We start from the raw sequence: 25,200 nt of genomic DNA, 5'->3' as shown, positions 1-25,200 counted from the left end.
TATACATTTTCACAAAGTTTGCTGCTTCAGTGTCTTTAGATATTTTGTCAGATGTTACTATGGAAGACTGAAGTATAATTACAAGCATTTAAAAAGTGTCAAAGGCTTTTATTGACAATTACATGAAGTGGATGCAAAAAGTCAATATTTGCAGTGTTGACCCTTCTTTTTCAAGACCTATGCAATCCGCCCTGGCATGCTGTCATTTAACTTCTGGGCCACATCCTGAATGATGGCAGCCCATTCTTGCATAATCAATGCTTGGAGTTTGTCAGAATATGTGCATTTTTGTTTGTCTACCCGCCTCTTGAGGATTGACCACAAGTTCGCAATGGGATTAAGGTCTGGAGAGTTTCCAGGCCATGGACCCAAAATATCGATGTTTTGTACCCCAAGCCACTTAGTTATCACTTTTGCCTTATGGCAAGGTGCTCTAGCATGCTGGAAAATGCATTGTTCATCACCAAACTGTTCCTGGATGGGGAGGAGAAATCCTGTCAAATTCTTCTTTCAATCATCCCTGCCACATATCTGTAGCAAATTTCAGATGGCTTACCTGCTGTCAGGACATCATGAAAAAATCACACACAAAAATCTCTATAATATCGTCCAGTTGGTTTTGACATATTCAATTCCCATTATTTGCCAAAAGGATCATGTGTTTTGGCATTTCAATACATTTTTGATGTGAATTTACTATACATATTAGCACTACCATATATTTCATTTACAAACCACCACTGATCAATATATAGTCAACTTAATTTCCTAGTTCCAACCGGGGCTGTCCTCTCGTCGTTCAATATCTAAAAAAAATATCCAATAAACTTTTGTGAAGTCCTTGTTTTCTGTTTGCAATCAGCAGAGTCAGCATGACATGTATAATGGAGAACAAAAAAAAGCAAATTATTAATTTGGAGAGAGAATCAGATGTTATAATATGAAGTCATACACCAGTCAGGATAAAACATCATATGCGGTATAGGCTAGGCCTATATAAGATGTATAGTAGACAAAAATGGAGAGCAGCCAGCATTCTGAGTATTGGTTGTAGAACAGGTTGATGGGTATACAGTGCTCTCTAGGTCACTATTATAAGGATACGCAGAGCTATATGAAGTAGGAAACTATGTCAGTTTTCTTTATAGTACGGTTGATGAGGTTAATGAAACGCAGAGCCTGACTCACAAGAAAACCTAGATTTGCAGTTAAAAGTATTCAAACCCCTTAACTTTCTACATTCAGGTGTACAGAGTACATAATGTAATTACATTCACATAAATTAATTTGGCACTTGTGTAGAGTTCTTGCCCGGGTGCGACCAAGGTTGAACAGTGGAATTTCTAATTCAAAGTAGCTTCATTGACATGTCCGTTCATGTAGTGTTGCCAAAGCAAATAACACTGATTTAAAGGGGACCGACCGTGTAAGGAAGTTTATTCGAAACCTTAACAGTTCATTTAACTGAGCAGGAACATTTACACATGAACAAGCATAAGTGTTTAAAAAGCTAAAGATCAAATTAACAAGTCTGTCCTCTGAGCCTACCCATTGTCTATTCAGGCATAACTATTACTCTCAGTCTCTAAATAATAGTGGATTGGGGAAGGTTTTCAAATAACCCTGCATCTCTGATACTTCCGCGTTGGTTCCACTCGTATGGTTCCATTCCCCTCCGAAAGTGTTTCCGGGTCCTGGACAATTTTAGGTTAGTGCAGAAAGTTGGTCGTATTGAAGTTTTCATAGATCTTTTGACCAGGCATGGAAAACTAGACAGGTACCGTGCTCACTTGTTACAAACAGGAACACCTTTGGACACTTAGCGTAGTCTTTCTGTAAGATACGTTTGCTGACGAATATTTTATTTTGGTACTGTTAGTGTTTTGCATAGGCTATGTCTGTCAGGGTAAATAGCAGGGAAACGTTAGCTGTCTAACAAGGTTTTGGTGAGACGTGACTTGGTCTACATAACGTTAGCCATCTAAAGTAACATAGCCACGCTCTACGCTGTGGACTGTATATGTGTCGTTTGTTTCTTTCTCGTAACATTATTCTGAATTTGCTTGTCGAAATGATAATTTCGTTAACGATTCCCTTTAGTCAACCACACGTTATCAACATAAATATTACTTAGCTGCGCATACTTGCACCTACCTGTTGGAGGAGTGTTACACTGTAGAGCTAAGAGGCCAATTTGAGTTTTTTTAATCGGTATAAACTTTTGTCCTCAGTTGACGATTTATGCATACGAGTCTGGAGTCTTGGTGTGAATGAATCATGTCACTCGAGGTGTATGAGCGACACTATGGTTCCCTAACTTCTGATTCCGGCAGTGAGTCAGTGGTTAGTGGGAAATCGGCGACTGGGGTATTGAGTGGTGAGGAGGAGAAATTGCATTACATCCCTATCAGGATCTTGGGAAAGGGAGCGTTCGGTGAGGCAACCTTGTACAGACGAACTGAGGTAAGTTGTGTTTGAATCATGGGGCGCACGCGAAAACATTCTAAAATGTGCAGTGGTTGTAAAACCCGCAAATATTCTCAACTTGCAGTGATCGTGTTATGGTAAAGAATAAGTTGTTTTTGTAATGTTGCATGCACTTTGTGGAATGTTGTGTTTTTTGGCACCTAGCTTGTACACCTGAGGCCCTTGTCAGTTTGGATTCACCTTTTGCTTTGGAACTAACATATGTAATTATGTTGTAGGCAAAACAAATTTTAAAGACAAATCTGTTTCATATTTTACATTCCTCAAAGTAACCACTACCCAGGTAGCAAAGGCCCTCAGTGGGCAAACAGTGGTCCACTGTGGTCTTTTGGGCTGCCCACCGTTTTGCAACTTTCTCTCATACCTTCCCATTCATAATAAGCCATTTCCTAAATGCTTACCAGGTTGTCCTGGACAAGTTAAAAATCAAATTGTGAAAACTCAGGTGACAAGTGTTTCTCACCTCTGAATTTCTCATGTAGAAAATTTGACTTTTTGGCCTTTTTGGACTACCATTATGTTTGGGTGAGATTTCAGGGGCACAGGCTATACAGAAAGTCCATTTGATATTTTGTTATCTCTGAATTCAAGCTTATACGTAATAAGTCACTGAAGCCATTTTTGTTGAAAGTAGTTATGATATTTATTTTTTTATGCTTATATGAATGAATAACCTTTGTAATATAGACTAAGTAGTAAGATGGATTGTTGGAGAAATTAATGAATGTCAACCCTTGATGAATGTCAACCCTTGATTTGGTTATTAGGTCAGTTATTTGATATGTCAAACAAATATCCCCATGATTTATTGTAGGTTTCACATAAATGGGTCACCCCTTACTTTTATTAAATGTCTGTAATCCTTTTTTAGGATAACTCTCTGGTGGTTTGGAAGGAAGTAGATCTTAACAACCTCTCGGACAAGAAGCGACGAGATGTCATGAATGAGATCAGCATCCTCTCCATCTTGCATCATAACAATATCATTGCTTATTTCAATCACTTCATCGACAAGAACACACTGCTTATCGAGCTGGAGTATTGTAATGGTGCGTACCGCTGACAGACCATTGCACAAGCAATGTCTAGATATTCAGAAGCCAAATCTGACTGAATGGTTTCCTTAATGTTAGAAGCTCATTCTGCTGTAACTGTAGTAAACTCTGTGGCATTCCAACTTGAATTTTCCCAAATAATTTCAAGATATGCATGTTCTAGCAAAATCTTTGACCAAGCATGCTAAGGTCAAAAATACCACAATACACATCCAATGGTCAGCTATTGTACCTTTTGGTTCTAATGGAAGATCAGTAAATTACTTTTGAATCTGCCAGAATCGTATTCTGAAGAATTGTAAATAAAGCTTTACCTTAACCATTTTGTAGAGCTTATACAGTTCAATTTACAATACATTTAGGCCATCTAACCATGACATGAACTCTTTTTTTCGCAGGGGGAAATCTGTACGACAAAATCATTCAGCAGAAGGGGCAGCGTTTCACTGAGGAGGTATAACAAACATATCACCAGGTTACTATGTTACAATTTAGTTGTTTTTTGCAATGGCAATTACAATTTTATTTCCTTCTTTTTTTTCCCCTTCAGGTTGTCATCTGGTATCTTTACCAAATTGCTTCAGCAGTGGCCAATATCCATAAAGCTGGCATCCTGCACAGGTAAAGAAGGTCAGGTGTGCCAATGCCCAGCTCATCAGACAGTTTGGTGTGTTGTGATCATAGTTTTCTTGCATTTCACATTGAGTGGATGCCATTAATCAATCTCTGTTGTACTCTATTTGTTCCTATAGAGATATCAAAACACTAAATATCTTCCTCACCAAGACCAACCTCATTAAGTTGGGTGATTATGGATTGGCCAAGAAATTAGACTCTGTGGATTCCATGGCTGAAACGGTAAGTGTATCCTTGTTTGCAAGGTTCAGATGTTTGAGTGAGAACAGCAATGATGTGTAATTTGATTGAAGTGTGGACATTTAGCTTTAATTCGAGGGTTTAATGTTATACAAGCCATTTAGGAATTGCAGCTTTTTCTATACACAGTCCACCCATCTTAAAGGGCTCAAAAGTAAGACAAAATAACAAAAATAAATAAATATTATAAAACATTTATCTAGAGTTCTCATCATTCTGGTACAGGCTGATAGTAGTTTCATTTCTCCAAAGAATATTTCAGAATTTGGCTTTTTTTGTTAGGTATAATCTTGCCTTTTATTTCTTGTGGCTTACCATTGGTTTGCACCTTTTGATAAACCCGGTGTGTTTACCTTTCCAAAGTCTCTTCTTGGTTGTAGACTTTTGACTGTGATAAAATACTTTCTGGAACGTGTTCTTGACTTGGTTGCACAGTTACGATTAAATCTGGTGCATCTGTCTCAAGATCAGCATGGTTAGAGCCAATGTCACTGTCAGGACTCTTAGCTGTCAATTTTTCAAAGGCCAGTTTGTCCCTCAGGCAGAGGATCCATTTGTATGTGTGAGACGATGCTAATATGTACAGTATGTGTGAGAGGATGCTAATATGTATGTGTGAGAGGATGCTAATATGTATGTGAAATCATACACACGTGCTGAGGCCAAGCCTGTCGTTGTTGAGACACCCACTACAGCAGCCCTTGTCACAAGATGTTGAGCTCCATGTAAAGTATTTCTGTCCCACCTAAGGTCTGCATAACACACAGAGATTCAGGGCATTTGTATCCTGTCCAAGCTTCTATCCACAGATAGTGTGAAGAAATTACATTTTGTTGAAAACAGGACTACAGCAATATTTTATTGAAATATTTGGCAAACAGTATTACTGTCACCAACAGCAAATGGTACTTATTTACCCTACTCGGTGTGGAATGTTTACTTGTGAGAGATGGAAAACATATAGTTGGAAGTGTACAGCAAATATACTGTATATAGTAGATTAACTGATTCAGAATTCTCCAGTGTGTAGGAACACCATACTACATGTCCCCTGAGCTTTGCCAAGGGGTTAAGTACAACTTCAAGTCCGATATCTGGGCCATGGGTTGTGTACTCTTTGAGATGCTGACCCTGACCCGAACCTTTGATGCCACGGTACGCCATCATTCACCTTGATCTTTCACATATTGTGTTTAACATTTTTACACTTTTGTTCTTGCAAAGATAACCAGTAGCAGTTATATTTCCAGAATCTTACCTTGCCGTTGCGCTGTCTCTCACAGAATTGTATGATATGTATAATTTGCATTGGAAACACAGTATTTTAGCTGTTGCATTTTTTATGGAAGTGATGTAAGTTATCTGTTTGGGATGATTGAGGATACATTAATCTCTCCTTAGAACCCCCTCAACCTGTGTGTGAAGATTGTCCAGGGCAATTGGACCATGGAGGCCAACTCAGATATGTACTCCTCTGATCTCATCCAGTTGGTCTACAAATGTCTTGATCAGGTCAGGACTATTCATATATACTGTACATACATACATACATACATAGATACATACATACGTACTGTACATTCATTTAATTAATATAATTGAATTGAATTGAATTGAATTGAATTGAATTGTGTTGTGTTTCGGGGGAAATCCCTGATCCCTTGAAATTCAATGATGACAAATAAAGGCTTGCAGTTTTGCAAAGTATAGATCCTCGTCTACCCTTGATCTCCAGGTTGCCTTAACAGATTTCAGAAAGAAATTAGGAGAATCACTTCCCACCAAATAATCAGCAGATCCTTCATAGACGTTGGTATTTACTTTTCCATAATTGTTCCAATCTTGACATAATTAAAATATTTAACGATAAATGGGATGTATTTCTTCTTGAAACCAAGATTTTGGATGTGAAGAGGCAAAAGAATTGACATAGATTTTAGTTTAGCGAATAGTGTTTTTGTCCCGCAATGCTTTACAATATCATGTTTACTAGTTGACAGTAACACTCTCTCACTCGCTGGCTAGTTAGATGCAGGATGCATGTTTTTTTCTGTGGTGGAGGACTGCTTTCTACTAACCGAAGAAAATGTAATGGACTCTGGAAGAGGACGACAAACTGTGGTTTGGTCTGGGAGTGAGGTGTTTGAGCTGAGACAGGAAGGTACCAATTGAGATAACATTGGCCAGGAAAGTGAAAAGGCAAGAGCAAGTTCATTGGTTGCAAAATGATTACTGCACCTGCACATGTTCATTTTGTCTCTACAAAGCATCAGTTATTACTGCAAAAATCAAAGGGAAGCTCATTTCTGTGTTCTTGTTACTATGCTCAAAGCAATCTTTCACCACCTTAGTGTCTTTTCTGAATGACTCCCTCAAAATTACCTTGCAAGATTTGATTTTTTGTTCGCAGCTCTAGTCCGGAATAATGGAATTAACAAGCATTCCTAGAAATACATTTGATGGAAATCTGTGTTTTTTGGACAAAGCTCAGTAAAGCATAGTGTACCTTACTATAGCACAGGTGGAAATATCAAGTTAGCTATAGCTGACTGCGCTTTAAGTGGAAAGACCTCAATTCCTTGGTGAAATAGAACATACAGTTGGATTGACAAAGAGCATTAACTCTAAAACTTTGCTCTGAGATGTTTTGATGCAGTTCTACAGAACAGTTATGATTGGTCAGTTTTATATACCATGATAATATGCATTTTTTGCTCTCTAAATTTTGTTGTCTTTTCAGGACCTGGTTGCATACACGTTTTGATATATTGCCAGGAACTTGTCCAGTTGTACCTCTGTAATTAGGAGGAATCCTACAATTCCAAAGAAAGATCAGTTGAAGTCTTAATTGATGAACTGTATACTATGCTGTGTATATTGTTGTATTTAGCCTGTAATGTTTCCATTTTGTATGACAGGATCCAGAAAAGAGGCCCACTGCTAACCAGATTCTGGATGAACCAATCATCTTGGGCATCAGGCAGTGAGTGACTGGAGGAAGAGAGTGGGGTGGCAGAATAACCTTGGGGTGTCATTGAAGGGGAAACATATTTTGATGAGTTAAAGATGAAAACATTGCATGGTTATGCACAGGCTCAAATGAATGATCTAGTGGAGAGTTTACGTACAGTTTATTGAATGTGTGTGCTTTTGCCTGCATTCATTCATTCACAGGGGTTTGGAGGACAGAGTGGCAGCACTTAACTCCGCTATAAAGAAGCCCAAGTAAGTTTCTTTGTTTTATCATCATTGCATTACAGTAATTCTTTAGTTGCCTCACCATTACACGTTCAAACAGTAAAGCTACTGCAATCTTGTTAAATATTCTGATTATTATTCATTAATTTTCTTGTTTAAACGTTCTGATTATTATTCATTTGTTTGCTTGAGTGCTATTGCATTTGCTGTTCACTTAGTCTTCATTTTCCACCGGTTATTTCTTTTTTAACTTAGTTCAAATGTGTTCAGTCAGACAAAATTGCCATCAACAGATAATCAAAGTTAATCAGCCAACTACTTAAGTGACTGTGAATGGCTTGTCATTGCTGAATATGGTTTGCATACCATCATCTAAAATCAGTTCAATAGATTTAATAAAGAGACATGTCCGACTACCTTTCAGTGCTGTTTGCATTATGTTATTTTGTTGCTAGCTAGAATCAGTATTTAAGCCCAGACGGTTTCAGCACATTTGTCTTTGCTTGTTTCCTTGCTTTCCTGGTGCTTAAGTGCTTCTGTAGAATCTGGACTGTATTTAAAACATTCAGACTGGAAATTGAACTAACTAATTTTGCAGATGCTTTTATATAAAGAGACTAACAGTAATTATATACAATATCATATTATATAATATGAGGATGTATTGAAAATAATTGACATTTACAAGGTATGAGTAACAAGGTACCCTGATAAAAGATGTTAATAACAAGGTGATATCAGAAAAGATGAGTCTTCATTTCTCCACCAGGGCAAGATAACCTTCCGGTTCAGACCTTCTATATGGGCAGAAGTATTAAACTTAAACTTCTTTTTTGTAGTCTGAGAATAAAAACGTTAACAATATTACATTACTACACTACATTACATTGACACATACATGCACAATATGACATTACATTATTACTAAACATTACTATACTATACACAATTAATTTCACTTAAATAACTAAACTAAACTAAAAGTTTTAGCAGTGGATTTGGTTGTCCGAATGAGGATGTTAGTGGACATAGTCATCTGTGATGATTTGGTCAGTCTGAGGCGATCATGATCAAGGCAGGATATATCTCAGCACGCGCTATCAGAAGATGTGATTGTTCTTTTGTAACACTTTCTTTTCTCTGTGAACTGTGATCTAGGCTGAGCACAGTGAACGAGAGTTCAGTTGCTGTGGTAACCACACGCTCCAGGGAGGTGTACTTCTGGGGCGGAGGCAAGTTCACCCCACAAAAGCTTGACATGCTGAAGGCAGGCAGCAGTGCCCAGCACGTGTGTGCCGGGGAGACTCACTTTGCCGTTGTTTCTGTTGAGAAGGAATTATACACTTGGGCGGTGAGTAGACAAACTCTTAACATGTATTTGGTTGTTTTAATATTCCTCACTTACAGTGGGGAAATGAAGTATTTGAACCCCTGGCGATTTCACAAGTTTGGCCACTTGCAAAGAAATGTGTGATCTATAATTGTAATGGTAGGTGTATATTAGCAGTGAGAAACAGAATATCGACAAAAAAATCCAGAAAAATGCATTTTTTAACATTTATAACTTTATTTGCATTTGATGCAAAAAAATAAGTATTTGAACCCCTAGCAAAACTGACTGAGAAAAATGACTTAGTACTTGGTGGAATAACCCTTGTTGGCAAGCACAGACGTCAGACGTTTCTTGTAGTTGGTCACCAGGTTTACACACATCTCAGGAGGGATTTTGGTCCACTCCTCTTTGCAGATCCTCTCCAAATCTTTAAGGTTGCGTTTTCAATGGGAGGGAATGAGGGAATGAGGTTCAAGCCCAATATTCCACGTTACATGGCCCCATCCATAGTCCCCTTGATGCGATGGAGTCGTCCTGTACCCTTGGCAGAGAAACGGCCCCAAAGCATAATGTTTCCACCTCCATGCTTGATGGTGGGTATGATGTACTCTTGGGGTCATATTCAGCATTCCCCCCCCTGTCAAACAGGGCAAGTCGAGTTGATGCCAAAGAGCTTGATTTTGGTATCATCTGACCATATTCTGTCTCCCAATCCTCCTTAGAATCATTCAAGTGTGCAATGGCAAACTTCAGATGGTCCTGTACATGCGCTTCCTTGAGCAGGGGGACCTTGCGAGTGCTGCAGTACTTCAGAAAATGACGGCGTGGTGTGTTGCCAATGTTTTCTTGGTGACTGACTGTGGTACCAGTTGCCTTGAGATCATTCACAATCTCCCCCTGTGTAGTTCTGGGGTTATTCTGCACCTTTCGAATGATCACTGATACCGCACAAGGGGATATCTTGCATGGAGCCCCAGACCTAGAGCGATTAACATTTGTTTGGTGTTGCTTCCATTTACGAATAATCGCACCAATAGTTGTCTGCTTCTCACCAAGCTGCTTGCCAATGGTTTTGTAGCCCATTCCAGCCTTGTGCAGGTCTACAATCTTATCTCTGATGTCCTTGGACAACTCTTTGGTCTTGCCCATGGTGGTGAGGTTGAAGGTGTGAAGTATGATTCTTTGGACAGGTTTCTTTTATAAACGTCACCAGTTGAGATCAGGTGTACCTTATTAGACCTAATGAGGACTAATCTGTGGGCTTCTGGGGCACATAACTGGCCACTGTGAGCCAGAATTCTTGCTGTTTGCTTGGGGGTTCAAATACTTATTTTTTGCATCAAATGCAAAAAAAAGTCATAAATGTTATAAAATGCAGTTTTCTGATTTTTTGTTGTTGATATTCTGTTTCTCACTGTTAAAATTCACCTACCAATACAATTCTAGAACACACATTTCTTTGCAAGTGGCCAAACTTGCGAAATCGGTAGGGGTTCAAATACTTATTTTCCCCACTGTAAAGGTATAATTAACAAAAGCCTGAGTGGAGAGTTTAAGTCTGACTCCAAACTAGTATGACCTGTTGCAATGATATGATGTAGAGCTTGGTGATCCTTGATATGTTGTTGAGGATACTTTTTGATGGCATGTCAGGTAGTGATGCCCAACTCAGGTAGTCTTTTTTCTCCCTAGAAGTGAAATATATTCCTTCCACATCTTTTGAAGTGGCTTTTGTCATGGGACAGAAAAGCCTTTTAGTTCCATCTTTAACCCTGTTCCTTGAAGATGGCTAAATGGTATAGTAGATGGATGTAGTCTCTGTGTTGATGTGGTCTTTGATGTGTTTGTGTCTGTGCCTACATACAGAGTGTGCAGGGGGGAGCAAAGATGGTCGGTCAGTTGGGTCACGGGGACCAGTCTTCTTATCGGCAGCCTCGGCGTGTGGAGTGCCTGCAGGGGAAGGCCATCCGTCAGGTGTCTTGTGGAGCAGACTTTACTGCCTGTGTCACCGGTGAGTGAAGTTGGAGATGGAGAATCAGTCCTGTCGAGCCATGATTATTACTACCATATCATTACAGTGTTGTTTGTTTTAGGATGTTTTTAAGAATCAATTAAGATAGGAGTTTACCACGAGAGTTGTTTTCTAGAACCTTAAAGGGGCTTGGAATTGAGGGAGCATGTGTGTGCACTCATATGTGATGTGTGTGCTTTTTGTCCTGCATACTAAATGTATCCTACCAAAGGTAATGTGTTATGATTGTATGGTTGAATCCAGATGAGGATCAGCTGTACCTGTTTGGCTCCGACTACTATGGATGCATCGGTGTGGAGAGTGAGCGGGGCATGGAGGTTCTGGAGCCGGTGCTGTTGGACTTCTTCCAGGAGCGCCCGGTGCGGCAGGTGTCCTGCGGGGACAACCATGTGGTGGTGCTCACCCACAACAGGGACATCTACTCTTGGGGCTGTGGAGAGTATGGTGGGGAGGAGCCCTTCTTTTCACTTTTGTTGTTCTATCCTTTTTTTCATTTTTTAGAACCAACCTTTGTATGATCACTGTTTATCTTCCTATAGGGCGGCTTGGCCTGGACTGTGAGGATGACTTTGCCTCCCCAATGCAAGTGAGTAGAATCCAGTAGTATTGGTGCACAAGGGGTTCAATCTGGAAGGCTCAGGTTAGACATGGTAGCGCCCGTTTTAGGCCTAACACAACATGTGCCTAAAACTGGGCTTTGTATGTACTGATCTTGCATGGCCAAAACCTCATTCTGCATGCCGTAGGAGCAGACAAAGACTAGTTGCACTTTTCCTACTTATGCATACGCATTTACGGGAAGGTCAGTGTAGGAGAGGTAGTCATGGGAAAACTATGGGAAGAGATATGTAAGGAGCGACTGATACGTACGCCGTTATAAGTATGAAAACTGGAGGGGAAAGCAAACATCTGCAGAGAGTGCATAGGGGAAACTTCAGGAATCAATGGCACCATTAGTCCGAGCCCCTTTTTTACTCACTTGTGCCATCTTTAAAGCAACCTTTCCTTTTGTTTGTGTGTTTATGTACTGCCATCTTCTTTTGTTTGTGTGTTTATGTCCTGCCATCTTCTTTTGTTTGTGTGTTTATGTCCTGCCATCTTCTTTTGTTTGTGTGTTTATGTCCTGCCATCTTCTTTTGTTTGTGTGTTTATGTCCTTCCATCTTCTTTTGTTTGTGTGTTTATGTCCTGCCATCTTCTTTTGTTTGTGTGTTTATGTCCTTCCATCTTCTTTTGTTTGTGTGTTTATGTCCTTCCATCTTCTTTTGTTTGTGTGTTTATGTACTGCCATCTTCTTTTGCTTGTGTGTTTATGTACTGCCATCTTCTTTTGTTTGTGTGTTTATGTCCTTCCATCTTCTTTTGTTTGTGTGTTTATGTCCTTCCATCTTCTTTTGTTTGTGTGTTTATGTCCTTCCATCTTCTTTTGTTTGTGTGTTTATGTCCTTCCATCTTCTTTTGTTTGTGTGTTTATGTCCTGCCATCTTCTTTTGCTTGTGTGTTTATGTACTGCCATCTTCCCCACTTGTGGCTGCTACAGCAGAGATTTGGGTTGTTATAGTCTTTCTAGCATTCCATATGAATAACACAGTTTTACACTTGATTAACATGTATGACGTGTTATGACGTGTATAACGTGTTATGGACTGTCACATCAAATACATTGGAATGGCATGTACAGTCACATGAGAATTCTTCTGATTTATTTCCACATATGGATTCCAATATGCCCACTGGGTTTGGCACAGAATAGTAGAAATTCTGTTTTCAAGAAAAAGTTTTCATCTTTAGAATACAACATGGAATGTTACTTTTTGCTTTACTTGTTACTATGTATTTTTAGTCCTTTTTTTTTGCCTGAATCAATCAATCCATGTCCTCATGTCCCTTTCTCTCAACCCCTTGAGCTAGCTCACTGCCCAGTTTGGTTTAATTTAAATTCATAATCTTTTAAATATGAGATCCATCCCTGTACTTTTATCTAGTGTTTCTGGGGGAAAAGGCCTTATTTAACATAACAACCAGAAAGAAGAGCCATCATCAATCGTCTGGTGTTACTACTGCAAATGTTTCTCTTCACGACTTCTCCTGTCTCCTCTGCAGGTGGAGCTGCCTAAAAGTGCCATCATTGAAACCGTGTGCTGTGGAAGTGATGGAACATTCCTCCTCACAGAGTCTGGGAAGGTTTTAGCCTGTGGAAACAATGAGTTTAACAGGCTGGGTCTCAACCAGGGCTTCTCTGGCCTCAAGCACCAGCCTGGGGAGGTGGGATACATTTATATTGTCTGAGTAGAGTTTGTGAACCATGTTCAGAATGCTCAAAAAATTTACTCTGAGGGCAAAAGATACTGCACTTCCTATCAAAACTGTTTCATACTTTGTCATAGTTTTGCAACATAGTTTTGTTTATATTAAGTTTATAATGTTAAAATCGATGCAGCTGGATTGTTTTATAGGGAAAGAATATTACGGTTCATAAGTGTTCCATCAAGAACTCATTCTCTGAGAAAAAAGGTGCAGTGTTACCTGTTAAACTAGAGCCCTATCTTTGGCAAAGAAGTCTTTCTACTGTGTATAGGGTAATGTTTCAATCGGATGAAACATCTCTTAAGGTCTATTTATTGTGGTTTCACTTGAAGTAAGTTGAACTAACAATATCTCTTTAATTAGGGTTACCAAGGAGTGCCATATACAATCACACCCACCCTTGTGAAGCAGCTGGCTCGCTTCAAGATCCATAGTATTGCTCCTGGGAAGACCCATACGGCAGCCATAGATGGTAGTATTCCAAAAAACAAACCCATTCTGTTACCATTGTTATTATTGTACTTTAAAATTGCTTTTATGCCTTCAGTTATATCCAGTCTGACATGCTTGATTGATGTTTTCAGTTTTCATGAACATCTTAACACCCTGTATGCTGTTCTGTAGAAAGAGGTCGTCTGATGACTTTTGGCTCCAACAAGTATGGACAACTCGGGGTGAAGGATTTTAAGAAGCACCAGGGTGTCCAACTGCTTGTGGGTCCTTTTGGGGGAAAGGGCATCACCAAAGTTTCCTGTGGAGATGGATTTACTGTTGCAGCAACTGAAGGTACGCACAAGACTTGGCTCTTTGACTTTCTCTGTAAAGATGAAAGATGATGGAAATTATTGGAGATTTGAGAGTCATCCAACCTCGTATCTCGTAACCTCGTCTTATTTTCATCCTGCAGACAATCAGATATTTGCTTGGGGGAATGCTGGCAATGGTCGTCTTGGGATGCCTCCGGACAGAGGCTTTGGGTCCGAAGTGTGCCCTGCCCTTCCCCGACCCATCTTTGGCTCTCTCCATCATGTGCCCGACCTGTCCTGCCGTGGGTGGCACACCATTCTAATCATGGGTGAGAGAATCGTTCTGAATATCCCTTAAACTCACAGTTTAATTAAAGTCTCATTTTAACGCACGTTAGGTTAGGTAGCCCTAAGAAGGCCAGTTGTATTGTTTCCTTTGCCATTGCACCTCTTTCCATGTGCAGCCTGTATAAACTGCAACAGTGATTATAATAGGATTGCTCTGTAAGTGGTTACACGGCAGTGCTATATTTCATGATTGTAGTGTAAAACTAGAGGTAAGCCATATGAATATTGAGAAGACCCAAGTGCCTCACTAAACTGACTTACTTGAAGACAACCCACAAGCTAACCTTAGCTTATTGATCTGTCTGTTTGTGAGCGTGTGTATTGATCTATTCATCCACCTCTTTACCTATTCAATCCTTCATAGCTTGTCCTTGGTGATATTGTTGTGACTGTGTTTGCCTGCTTTACCAAAATGTATTCTATTTCTTTTATCCAGAAAAGGTCCTTAATTCAAAAACCATCCGGTCCAACAGCAGTGGGGTTTCCATTAGCAGTGGTAAAAACGTTTTTGAAATAAATAATGTACTGTCTGTGTGCTCAAAAAGGGAATTGTAAAATGCAAGTATTCATTGCGGTGTTAAATATTAGCTTTGTAGCATTTGTATCATTACACACTAACTTGTTAAACTGTTTAAAAGTGTATCCAACGTTGTGTAACTGAAGGGTATGTGTTGCTAGTTCAATGACCAGCACCAGAAAATATTTATTTCCCTTTTCACATTTCCTCAAGGTGTAAGTCATGAATCCACTGCCACAGTGGACCTGGAGGCGGTCCAGGGCTCAGCAGACACAGAGCTGCGCGGAGGAACCTTGGGGAGAACGGTGGAGGCTGACATGGAGGACAGATACCTGGAGTCCCCCATGATGTCCACAACTAACCAAACAGGGAACAGCTCTTGTCCCTTTTGGCTGCGCAAGGTATAAATGTCCCTGAGGGTCAATAAACCTTAAAGGGGAAGTATATATACAGTATACTGTTTATATGCCGTATATAACGAACACAGCTAAGTGCGTACGGACTTGTGCGTATTGACTGCACATGTGCTTGCAAGCACTGGCTCAGAGTTAAGCGAAAAGTATTCAAAGTGACTTACATTACAGATGCACATTTTCCTTAATATGTTTGGTCCCTGGGAATAAAACTAGTGGAAACCCACTGATAAAATAAAAGTTTTGTTTATTTCATGCTTCATTAAATCAGATTGATTAGAATCAATCTGATTAGATTATCAGCAAAGCTATTTTAAGATAGGTAGCTATTAAAACTGGTTATGAAGGGCCAGGGAAATCTGATTGATTGAGTTGAGAGATGTGTCTGCAGCAGCAATACTAATATACTTTGGAGACACAAATGAACATGTATGTTGTACAAACACAGACGTTTTGGGCTATACTTAAGCCCTTACATGTTGGTGTGACCTTTTTTGTTGCCTTTTTTGTTGTCTGTTCACAAAATGGTTGCATCTAAATGTATGCTTGACTTTCTGTTAACAGGAATTGCAGGACGCAGAGTTTATCCCCATGCCAGCCAGCTCCAGCTCCATGTCTAACCCTCTGGCCCCCGCCTACTCCGAGAGTGCCACCCTCCCTTATGAAGAGCTCCAGGAGTTGAAGGCTGCAGCTGGTGCAGTGAAAGGCTGCTCGGTACATTTTGTTTTTAGATTATTCACATCTCCATTTTGCTCCTTGCTTGTTTTGTTTTGTTGAATATGTCTGTGTCCTACAGGTAGACCAGTCGGGTTGCGAGAAGGTCGGTGGTATGAAAGAGAATGAAGCCTGCGATCAGCAGCCAGGTCTCAGAATGTCTTGCTGCCAGGCCAGCAGTGACCTTGAAAAGGTTAGTCAAGGACACCAAACAAAAAAAATTCTTGGTAGTTGATTTCCCCAGCTTCTACAGTGACTGTACCATCTTCTCTTATAATCTTTCGAGATCTGTTCGGTAGGAGGCTAACAGTAACAGGTCAACTTCAAAACTTTTTAAACATAATTGCTTTGTTTACTTTTTAAAAGAGATTTTTACATAATGCTAACGGTTCATCTGAAATGTTTACATTACTCCATCACTATCAAAATTCATTTCTGATCAAGGTTTAATCACAGGTTAAGATATTAATTACATATTGGTTAGGCATTGCTTGCACAGAAATGGCTGAATAACAGTTAGAGGGAATAGTCACATGCACTGACCTTTAACAACAACGCATCTAACAGGTTTTTCCATGAATAACTTTTTTCCTTTGTCTTTTGCAGCTTAAAGAAATTGTTAACAGGCAAGAGGCAACGATTCAGTTGTTACAGAAGCAGGTAATGTCTTTTTTAAAAGGATATAGTAAGCGATTACCCATTGTTTTAATTGGTTGTTTTCATGCAATCTCATCAAGCTAGCCAATTTATTGATAACAACCCCCTAGATTTAATTTCAATTTGAATAATCTGAGTTGATGTCCTTCTTTTGATAATGCAGTTCAGTGACCAGCTGAAGGAGAATGAAAAGTTATGGGGAGCCATTCAGAATATGACAGTCAGCTGTCCGGTCGATGCACAAACAAATAACCTCTTAAGTGGTCCGTCACGTGATGAAGAGGAGGGATGAGCCTCTACAGGAGCCGAACAGTGAGCACAGTTCTGTTCTCCCCCTATTGGGAGGGATTCTGCACACTCTCCATCATTTCCCTCTGTGGTTTGGTTGGCAGAGGTTTGAGCAAGAGGTAGGGAAGGGGAGTTGTTTGTCCTCTTAAGTGGTGACTTTTTTTTCTTTTGCCTGCCGTACCCTATTCTTTCAGAATGTTGTTTCATTCCATTTTCAGTATATAAGAATAATATTGCTTGTATTTTTTCTCAATGACAATTTTCATATTTTGTTGTGCAACACTTTGAATGCATCTTCACAATCACAGCACAGCTGTTTGAATATACTGGCAGGACTCAAGAATAGATTGCCTATAGTTTTTTTGAGGAAATAATGAAAATACCTTTAAACGACACATTAAAAGGAATGCATTTCGATTAACTTCACCTTAATCGGTTGGGCAAGACATATAGGTTGAAGAATTGAATTCTTCAATTGACACAGTTATATGTTGCCATAGTGTATCAGACATCTATGGAATTGCAGCAGTGTTGTTGAAAGGATAAAGGATGCAGTAAGAATTATTTGGGCTACTTTGTTACACCTGAAATTGTGAATGTAGAATGTTTAAATGGCAGTAAAATGTAAGTCACCAACTATATTCATTGTACGTTATATCAGACGCATACACAATTACATGTTAAAATAGCACTATGGGTTTGTTTTTCTTCACTCAGATGTCTAGAATATAACATTAAAGTTGAAGATATTGGACAGTGCAGAAATGACCCTTCGTTCATGTTGGAAAATAGAGGATTTTAAAGCCATATTTACACTTATCGATAATGGTCATTTTATCTACCAAACTGGTAACATGCTATACAGTTACTAAATAACATGTATAGCCAAGAATATGACAGAATTAAGAATTATTGTCCTCAATACTTTTAATATCAGTTAAAGGGTGCCTTATTGAGATGTTAACAGATCATTTTCTTTGTGAATGTCCATTAATGCTCCAGGAGTCTTATACATTGAGCATATTTACCATACATATGTATGTCTAGACAACAAGGGGCTGAAAGATGTCAGGTAACGATATGAGTTTTCAAACCCTGTCCATTCCTTGATGGTGTAGTTGTTGTCAAGATTGGTTTTAACCCTATGGGAGAGATTTGTTAGCAACAGATTGCTAATTTACAACCTCTGTCATTAATGTTACTTCTGCCAGTAATGTTAGGCATATTTTTTGTTAACTTTTATCTGCCTTCCTTTTTTCAGTTTTATTATGTATTTTGTCACAGGCATGTTTGAATGCCTGGATTAAGGCCCGGATCAACTACTGATGTAATTGGCAGATTTGGCCATGTTATTCTGTTCAGTCTTGGGTAAAGATCCTGAGAGTGTGTACTCGAGTGAGGTATTACAATTTGTGTTTGAATGTCTCTGTGCTAGACTCTTGACTTGTCAGTTGATTTAATTATGTTAAGGCCATCCTATGAATTGTGGTCTTGGACTCACCCATTTTAACAGTGAAACCAAAGAGAGGTATGGGTGTTAATAAATACAAAAACATATACACACACATATTGTTTTGTGTGAAAATCATTTTCATGATCTCCGAATCTTCACTTTGATTGTTGTCTCAATGTCATAATGGACTCTGGTGTTCTAGCCTTCAAGCATTAATGCATTGTTTAACGTGCCAAAATACAAGATCCTCTGGCTAACTAATTAGACAGTGTCTTATCAAATACACAGTAAAAGTGTGAACTTCTATTGGTCCTTTTATAACGGTTGATATGTAAATAGTTGGTGTATAAAGTCTTAGGGCCTGGGCCCTGTTCGGCGTACAACTGAAGCTGATAATTAATTTAGCTCGCGACTGGAGATAATATAGTTCGCTAAATGAGAACAGGCCAAGCCGGTCTGGCGACGTGCGCTAAATTATTTATACGTCAAGTTATTTTATCCCAGGCCAAACTCATCAACTAAATTGCGCGCGCGCGCGACTCCCCCTTCAAAAGGCAGGAGAGACCGATCACCAAAACCATTATATTTTTAACGGCACCATAGTCTAAACTCAAAGAAAAAGACTCATTTTTTTCTCCGCTAAGGCAGGATATGACCATGAACGCGTTATGAAGAATTCAAGACCATAATCATGTCAAACTTCAACACTGCCGCGACTACAACAGCATTAAAGAAACTGTCTATAGGCTGTCTAAGAAGTGATATCTTTTCTCGGGCCAACATATGACTTTGGTGCAGCGGGTAGAGCGTATGGCTTGCATGCAGCAGATCATCGGTTGGACTCCCCACACCTTCGTAAGAATTGTAGTTTTAAATCGCTTTGAATTAAACCGTCTGCTAAATGACTAAATGTGAATGTATTAATAAGAAATTCAATAAATTGAAGCAATGCAAATAAATTGTGTTTATTTCTCTCTTCTTATCATGCATCCACCTTACCATCCACATCCACCATCCACCATTCACTACTGGAAAACTGGAAAAACTAGACACGTTTGCAAAACTAAACGTTTGCAATGATGTAAGTTAAAGTAGGTAAAACAACTTTAGCTAATATCTCCGTAATGGAGATGGGTTATGTGCTCAAATTTCCTGGGATCAAAGAAAACGTTAGTAGGCTATTCATGTGCAAACTAAAAATCACGTCTCAGGCTGCGAATGAAAGTTATTTTGGGTTTATCAACTGTACCAATGTCATATAATTATGAGTGCTTTGTTCTCCGCATCGCCGACATTACAAAAAGTGAAGACATTCAATGTTCGACGGTGGTGTATGCAATAAATGACTCGAAGGTCTTTTAAATTAATTATTCCTTGTCGGGTGGATCGGTAGCGCTCATACAAGAACTCATCATGATGGGAAAATGGATCTTCTTGGCGATCGCAAAGAACTCTTCCTACGGGATCCCTCCTTTTGGCGTGGGTGTGGCAAGTTTAGCCAACTAAACTTTGGTTAGCCTGCCCTGGAGCCGGTTAGTGCTAAGCGATTAATTTATTGTTAAGTTATTGATCAAAAGTTGCTTCAGCGAACTCGATAAAGGGGCGTCCTCTCTTTTTAGCCTGGAATCTAGCTCGCTAAACCACTTAGCGAGCGTCACCGAACAGTACCCTGATTTATAGGGGTGCACGATTCAGAAAATGTCAAGATTCGATTCGATACCGATTTTTAGGCTCACGATTCGATTAAAAATCGATTTTCGATTCAAAATAGATTTTCGATTCAAAAACGATTCTCGATTCAAAAAAATTGATTCACAGTATGTAAATGTTAGTGCTGTCAAACGATTAAAATATTTAATCGCGATTAATCGCATTTTTGTCATAGTTAACTCAAAATGAATCGCGATTAATCGCAAATTGATTCATCGCAAATTTTATTTGTATGCTCTTATCATGGAAAAGTGGATTGGCTTGCTTTATCCAATGTTTTATTTTATTGAAAAATAACATTGCCAAACAGGGCGGTACAAAATAAAATTATAAAGTGCACATTTCAGACTCAGCCTATAGTGCAGTTAAAACATGGCTTAATATTTTCTTTTTTCAAGTTTGCTGTGAACATAGAAGTCAGGCCTCTTATTTCAAAAACAATGAACCGTAACAGTAAGGTTACCAATAAAAGGTAAGCCTACTACTTCTGTGCTTTCAGCCAGCTGCCTGTTGACATTTTCAGACAACAGTGAAGCTTGCTTCTTTTGCACAACACAACTTTTAAAGGTAAACTTTCTATTCAGAAGCTTTTTATCAACCATTTCGCCGTATCGCGCTCACCATCACTCAAACCGTAACATTAGCCTACTACACAGTTTGCGAAGCCAAAAAGAACGTTAATCTTAAAAATAAAAAAAAATATGAATCAATTTTTGGAATTCTATGAATCGATTCTGAATCGGGATCACTTGAATCGCGATACGATTGTGAATCGATTTTTTTGCACACCCCTACTGATTTACTAACAGGATTGCGCCCATTTCAGGTGTAAAATAGCGGTCGTAAACATAAATGGTATTAACTAAGGGGACGCATTTGAGTAGAGGCGCATATTAACGCTTTGTGGGTGTGAACTTGCAAGCAGGGAGGATGGCACGGAAACATGGGTGGTAACGTGGGCATTAAGCGCAATTTAATGGGAGGAGAGAAGGTAAGTGCGCCTAATGATGTATTGCGTGGTATTTACTAAAACTGCCTGGCGAGCGCACGTCTCTGATTTGCGGGCTAATTCTCCGCCTCATAAAAGCACGTCTTAACCAGGAAGCGCATTTCCATTGAGTCTGAAAACGTTGATATGGCAGCAGTTATAAGAGCAAGTCGAAGAAAGAAGACAGAGACAGCGCACAGAAATATATTTTGAACTCGTATAACACTTTTTCAGTTAAGTGAACCACAAATCATTAGACGGTACAGGTTAACCAGCCACGCAATACTTCAATTACTGGACCAGATCAGAGACGACATTGAACCCTCCACCTGGCGATCCAATTCCATTCCATCAGTTGTTAAACTCCTGGCAACATTTGCAAATATTGGCCTCCGGATAATTTCAAACAGTTATAGCATCTGCAGTTGGTATATCTCAGCCTTCACTCAGCCAACTATTCACCCAGGTACTCGACGCATTGCTACGGCGCACTGGTCAATATACATTTCCCCACTATGACAGCTGAAATTAAACTTTCCGAACGTAATTGGAGCCATTGATCGCACCCACATGCAAACAGTCCCACCTTCAATCCACGAACACGTTTACCGAAACAGAAAGCACACATATTCAATGAATGTCTAGGTCATATGTGATGCCAACAGGACCATTACTTACGTGGTAGTGATCTGTCCATGACAGTTTTATCTTCCGGAATAGTGCCATCTATCCATGATTGAGCAACGGTGATTTTGGAGAAGCCTGGCTACTTGGTAAATGTATTCGTTTCAGTGGGGATATATTGTAGTGAACCCATGTCCCTTGTAGAACGTATTAATCTCGCCATGTACACATCTATATTGTTATAATAGACAGTTTATGCATTAATGCCACATATAGCATATTATTTATAATCGTGTTCTTTTAAACATCTCGCTGTAGGTGATGGCGGGCAGAACAACAATATAACCCATTGAATCAGGTTCAGTGATTGAGCGAACGTGAACCAATATATCTATCTCCTCTTCGCTGAACCTTAGTTTTTTCTTCCTCTAATCTCCATGGTGGCAGTAACTTGCAGGCAATTTCTACCGTCTTTTAACGGTGCGCTAAATAATGATTGCCCAGCGCAGATCTGGTTTGATAAATACCACGGAAAATGCGCAAAAACACTGTGCGTTAATGTGCGACCGCAGATTTAGCTGCGGTCATAATCTTAGTAAATCAGGCCCTTAGTCTTTGTGTAGTTGTCAAGGCCATTATTATGGGTGCATTATCAGTGCTAGCAAATTCCACTTCTGGTATTGGCAAACTTAAAATGGCAGTATATCCAGCAACAGAGTGATTCTGACCAGATAATGCCAAACCAAAAAAGGACCAAAAAAATATAGAAAAAAATACTGGAAAACAAAGTGTACGTTTGGCCAGCTGTCCAAATCCACTAAAGCATGGAAAATTCGCCAATAAAAAAATCCGGCTCATGAGGTATGGTATTTCTGTGTTCTTATGTCATGGTATGAATGTATTGTTTTTTAACGATCCTGAAGGACCTTGCAGTGGTTTTCAAACTTTTTGTGCACAAGGCATAGCAAAGGCCAAGCCAAAATCTTAAGGCACACCTGTATTCATATCCGGGCAAAATAGCCTCTATAACACGTGTTTTAACTCTGTAAATGTTTGTTTGTATTAACTAATGCCAAATAAAATTTGACCAACAACTCTATTACTCATGAAATATTTATTAACAAAATACTTCAAGAATTCATTTAAAAATGACATCAAAGCAGCAACACACACATTCAAACCAGTCAAGTCACAAAATGAAAAATGAGGCATGGAACTGAAAAAAGGGAGAGACAGAAAAGTGTGTGTGTGTGTGAGAGAGAGAGGAGATCTGGCCAGAGAGGTCAGCATCCCTGGTTGAGCAAGATGTAATCACTCTTTACAGCTAAGGAGAAAGAGAGATGCACGGTGAGTGAAAACTAATTTGCATATAAACAGTACATCAACTGTATGCATTGAGTTTGAAAGAAAAAACGTTAGCCTTAAATTTTAAAGAAAAAATGCATTGAGAATGCAAAATAATTTTTAGTTAGATTGACTGTTTATTCGCACCCATGTGTAGGAAAGGCCATTTTTGCCCACTGAGACAAATGTTACACACAACTTTAATTGTTGTGTATCAATTCATACAAGAAGAACATTGTTTGAGAAGTTTTCGATTCATTGTAGTGAGATTTAAATTCTTTCAGTCAAAAGAGGTCAGAACGAAATTGGTGTTTGCAAAAAGTGATGGAGACATGTCCCCAGAGTAACAGACTCCTATGGCTACAAGTCATGTTATACATTTTGAGAACGACAGACCAGATTAGGGGCCTCATTTATATAAAGTTGCGTAGAAACCATCCTGTATTTTGTCTAAGACATTTTCTGAATTGAGCGTAAGTGAGATCCACAGAAAACGAACATACACACAAAAAACACGTGTACGCCAATCCTTCGGTTATAAATCACAAATGATCGTGGAATCGTGCGCAAATGACTCTCCACCCTCAAAACGCCCCTATTTAATCTAATTAGCATATCATCAATGCACAAACAGAGCGCATTCTCAATGCACAAACTCTCTGCCACAATGGCAAGCACGAAAGAAACATGTAAACAGAAACATTATAGTGAGGCTGACATCGACGTTCTGCTGATGGAAGGGCAGATGCAGGCCAAAACATTGGGCATGTGCTGTATTGAAGTGGGCTTCCTAGGCTGTCTGAGTGTGCGCAATCTGGATGAGAATACATTGGGAACCCTGTTTTACGCAGGAAATCGTCTTTCACATTTTGCTGTTCGTGGGCACTGTATGGAAATCTAATAAATTGCGGGCATATAGAGGGATAGTACTGCGAAGAACATCGGGAAAAATTCTGCTTAATGATGACGGGGATTGCTCGACTGGTCTCCAATTTCTCATCGGAACTAGATCGGAATAGATTGAGCAAAATGTTTTACACTTGTGAAATTAAAACGGAATACCTATAAGACGTGAATTTCATTCATGTGTGAATTATTCTAATAGTTGAATTGATTTTATTGAGCAAAACATTAATTTGGCCTTTCACCATTAGCCCTAATGGTGACGGTGGTGCTGACGATAAAGATGATGAAACTGCGTGTCGGCTGTCGGCGCTCGGAGAGTTCTGAATTCCTGCAGTACTCCAGTATTGCCACAAGGAAATGTACTTACACAAACTGAAACCAGACGTAGAGATACGTCCTTTTCTAAGGACTATCTAAGACGGTTCTTATACGTGGATTTGATCGCACGCAGTCTAAGATAAATTTTGATAAATTTTGTGCGTAAGTACGTTTTATAAATGAATTTAAGCTTAAATGAGCTTAAATGCTGCCTAGCATTAGCTTTTTTCCCCATAGACTATTGTTTTGCTAAATATAGCCTCTAAGCGAGTTAAACTTGGACACTTTGGGCAGCCGTGGCCTACTGGTTAGGGTTTCAGGCTGGAAACTGTAGGGTGGCCGGTTCGATCCCCGACCAGTAGGAAAAATGTGGGCGGGGGAAGTGGTAGACCACTGCTCTCCCATGCCCACATCCACGGCTGAAGTGCCCTTGAGCAAGGCACCTAACCCCGATCACTGCTCCCCGGGCACAGCCAATGGCAGCTCACTGCTCCGGGTTAGTGTGTAACCTCACTTCACTGTGTGTGTGTGTGTCACTTCCCTGGATGGGTTAAATGCAGAGTTGAATTTCAGAGTGTGAGTGTCCACACCACCTCTGCCATAGAGAGGACTTTGACTTTTGGACTTTTTTCTTTCACTTTCACTTCTTTCCTGGTATGCATATATTGTGTAGACTAATGTTCTGGTATTTTAAGGATTAACAGGTACGTAGCGCTGTCCGTCCGCAGTATTTTTCTTTTTCTCTTCTGCTCCCAACTCTTGTTGGCTTTCCTTCATGTCTTTCCTAAACTGTTGCTTTTTCTAGACTTCATTCCATCACCAGAAGGGCTTGTCTGGCAAAATCAAAAACAAACCACAGGGAGAGCTGGCGCGGAATCCTTCTTCTTA

At 39.5% G+C, this 25,200-nt stretch overlaps 1 protein-coding gene across 2 annotated transcripts; it reads left to right on the top strand.

Moving 5' to 3' along the window:
* Nucleotides 1-1,696: 1,696 nt before the first annotated feature.
* nek9 (NIMA related kinase 9) lies at nt 1,697-18,500 on the top strand. 2 transcript variants are annotated; one of them, XM_080849630.1, is made up of 24 exons: nt 1,697-1,777; nt 2,232-2,463; nt 3,359-3,536; nt 3,941-3,996; nt 4,093-4,163; nt 4,295-4,400; nt 5,442-5,573; nt 5,820-5,930; nt 7,337-7,401; nt 7,593-7,643; nt 8,775-8,967; nt 10,816-10,960; nt 11,225-11,425; nt 11,521-11,567; nt 13,083-13,244; nt 13,650-13,758; nt 13,911-14,072; nt 14,194-14,361; nt 14,817-14,876; nt 15,111-15,298; nt 15,875-16,024; nt 16,107-16,217; nt 16,631-16,684; nt 16,845-18,500. In XM_080849630.1, exons 2-24 carry the CDS (start codon nt 2,278-2,280, stop codon nt 16,971-16,973), a joined length of 2,835 nt encoding a protein of 944 aa, XP_080705756.1. In that variant the 5' UTR covers nt 1,697-1,777; nt 2,232-2,277; the 3' UTR covers nt 16,974-18,500. The 2 variants fall into 2 exon arrangements, with proteins under 2 accessions (XP_080705756.1, XP_080705757.1); XM_080849631.1 differs by having other exon boundaries at nt 16,850-16,883.
* Nucleotides 18,501-25,200: the final 6,700 nt, after the last annotated feature.

This window comes from Sprattus sprattus (assembly GCF_963457725.1).
Source record: "Sprattus sprattus genome assembly, chromosome: 13".
NCBI lineage: Eukaryota > Metazoa > Chordata > Actinopteri > Clupeiformes > Clupeidae > Sprattus > Sprattus sprattus.
This window is presented reverse-complemented; position numbering and strand designations above follow the sequence as displayed.